Below are 3,107 nucleotides of genomic sequence, written 5' to 3'. Positions count from 1 at the left end.
CAACTCCAAATACATTTCCTAAATAATATCTCATTTCCTAAATAATATCTCCAAATACAATTCTCAAATAATAAATAATTTAAATACTAATTTAAATACCTCTAAATCATAATCACTCAAACCCATACAATAAACATAATTCATATTACAAACCACATTACCTAACAAACCGGAAAAATATATATAAAAACACAGAAACCCACACAGTAGCCATGAGTCATGTGCCGAGTCACATTACCTAACAAACCAAAAATATACATAAGCATAGGATGTTCGGATCAAAATATAGAAAAAATAAATAAGAAAGAATACTGAAATTGCTAATTGTGTGTAGAGGGAGCTATATAAGTTCGCGAATTAGGGCACATACAGATAAATTAGGGCAAGTATTTGAAAAACTTAAGTTACATGAGTAGGTGTTACTAGCGTTACGGCAGGGGACGGTTTGGGGTTTCTCACTTCATTTCCAGAAACGATGCTTCCTGCGGATTTGATCAAGAACATATTACAAGAATATGCACAGAAGAACTCTCTGCCATTGCCTGTCTACAAAACTGTAATTGAGGGCGAAAACCATGTCCCGAAGTTCAAGTCCAGCGTAACAATCAATGAGGCAACGTATGAGTCCGCCTCTGGTTTCAACAACAAAAAGGCGTCACAAAAGGCTGCAGCTAAGGCAGCTGTTGAAGATTTGCAAAAGCAGGGTTTACTTCTTCAGTCTAAAGTAGGTTTCGCATCTACCCAAATGCTCAAAAGCTTTTCAAATATTGGTTTTACTCCCGTTTTACATTTCGCTTTTCTTTTCTCTGGTTTTGGAATGTATTGGGTTTGTTAGCAATTCTAGTGATTTTGATTGAATATGGCGGATTTTTCATTATATTTGCTGACAACCAATCAGGAAAGAAAACGACCTAAAATTGCCCTTGCGGAGCTTGCTTTAAAGAAAAACATACCTCCTCCAACTTATCATTTTACAAGGACTTTTACAGCAACTGTGAAGATCAATGGAGCTTCCTACACTGGAGGTCCTGCAAGCAATCCGAGGGATGCTGCAAACAAGGCTGCATTTGAAGCAATTATGGCAATTGACCCTCAATGTTGTGAGTTATCCATAGTTATCCCTATGTGACTCGTAATATGCTTACTTTCCTTGTGCTTTCAATAATGTTACATGTTATTGGTCATGCCACTGATACAGTGGAATCCGATTTCAGGTAATTCTTTATCCCCTTTGGAACTGAGGGAAAATAATGATTCCGAACACCCCCCTGCAGAATGCAATAATGTAAATAACGGTTCCAAACACTCCAATTCAGAATGTGATGATAGCAAATCTGAACCAAAGATGCCAACTGAGAGCTTGACATCTACTAATAAACTCTTGGGAGGAACTAAATCTCAGTCAACTGAAAATGGTCTAGAAAAGTTGAATGTCGATAAAGCACCTGCTCTTGAAAAGGCCTCGGAAAAGACAGATGTGGAGGACCCATGTGCAGTTCGACAGGATTTAGCAAACCAAAAGGTGAAGGATGAACATGAAGCTGAAAAGTGTATGTCAAAGATAAATGATGCACATTCGGGGCCTGCCGAACAGCTTCAGTACCAGACTCAGGATCCTTTCCTGGCGCAACAAGGGCATTTGAAAAAGGAGTCAGGAGATATCTATAAAGATAAAGAACATGGATCTAAGGACACTGAAGGGAAGCAGCAAAGCAATCAGAAGGTTGATTTAGCAGAAACTATTACCAAGAGGAGTATAACTGAATCTGAAAATGATGAAAAAATGTCCCCGAGCAACAAAAAGCACAAAATGAAGGAATGATAGCACAGCTTGACACACCGGTGAGTGTGCATAGTCAGAACCTGATGCTTGGTATGAGACAGAGAATTGTATTCATATTTCCAAATCTTTGATCTTTGTTTTAACTCTTGCTCTATTTAACGTGATTAAGTTTAATCCTGAAAGGATATTTAGTCATATCTATTGTGGCTATGGAACTCAGATTTATGAGAATCCTTACCATTTTAGAAATGGAAGTCTTGCTGAAGTTTTTCTGGCTTCTCTCTGTAGCTACATAATTATGAGTGAACCCTATTTCCTTGTTTTGCAAGCACCCAAGGAAAATTTATATGAAAGGATGTTACAATCCCAAGGTCATTTTGCAACAAGATGTCATGTGGTTCAGCTTGGTAACTATGGTACGACGGTTAGCAATTGATCAAAATTTATTTTCTTGGTCATATGATTATTTTGTTTCATCTCTTCTATCTCTAGAAAAGAAAAGAGCATGGAGCTGTTAGCATTTAGTGAAGATTATTGTTACACCATTAGCCTTTGAGCAAAAAGGCATAAAGGATGATGTGCACCAACATTGCTTATAAAAGAAAGCACAAGAATGAGGCATGTTTATTAGCTAGATGACAACATGTCCCTCGAGGGTAGGCTTTATGGGGAGCGTTTTCAATGCAAAGGGGTAACAAAGACCGAATTTCCTTGCACTTGTATTAGTTGGTTTAATGTGAAAACTAACCAGAGCTTACTTGTTACAGTTAGTGTGTTCGAAAGACATATAAAGTTTAGTTGCAAACTATGGTATGTGCCAATACAGCTACTGAGACGACATTCACATATATCATAGTACCGTTATTTAGTGCTACTCTACCTATGCCAATAATCAGCATGACTAAAGAATGTTGTATATGCGTGTATTTAATATTTATTAGCACATTTCTCTTTTGTTGAGTCTTATCCTATGTGTCACAAGATACAAGTGTAGTGTTGTAAGTCTTCATCGATTTCCATGTTTGGATTTAAAATCAGTGATAAGATTTTTGTTCATTTACTTTTTTCTTCAAGCCTGTGCTACTACAGCTAATGTTGCCTACCATATCACCATTTCCAATACCATTGCCTTTTCCACTGGAATGGCGATGCATAGGAGATAGTTTCTGAGTAGTGAATCATATTAACATCCTCTAGAACTATGGTTTCTATGAACCTTCATAACAGCAATGACAAAGAACATTGTCGCTTTCTGTCACCTAAAAATTTGGGGGTCATCTCTTTGGTAGACAATATTAGAATTGTCATTTTAGCTGTTCATCAC

At 37.2% G+C, this 3,107-nt stretch overlaps 1 protein-coding gene across 1 annotated transcript; it reads left to right on the top strand.

The window, feature by feature from the left end:
• Nucleotides 1–290: 290 nt before the first annotated feature.
• Nucleotides 291–2,114, top strand: LOC149249946 (uncharacterized). Its single transcript, XM_089458857.1, has 3 exons — nucleotides 291–724; nucleotides 899–1,100; nucleotides 1,215–2,114. The coding sequence occupies exons 1-3, from the start codon at nucleotides 476–478 to the stop codon at nucleotides 1,820–1,822; spliced, it is 1,059 nt and encodes a 352-aa protein (XP_089314983.1). The 5' UTR covers nucleotides 291–475; the 3' UTR covers nucleotides 1,823–2,114.
• The last annotated feature ends 993 nt before the right edge of the window (nucleotides 2,115–3,107 follow it).

Source organism: Pinus tabuliformis, chromosome 7 (genome assembly GCF_031772625.1).
Source record: "Pinus tabuliformis cultivar Carrire ecotype Pingquan chromosome 7, CPIR1, whole genome shotgun sequence".
NCBI classification, from domain to species: Eukaryota; Viridiplantae; Streptophyta; class Pinopsida; order Pinales; family Pinaceae; genus Pinus; species Pinus tabuliformis.
This window is presented reverse-complemented; position numbering and strand designations above follow the sequence as displayed.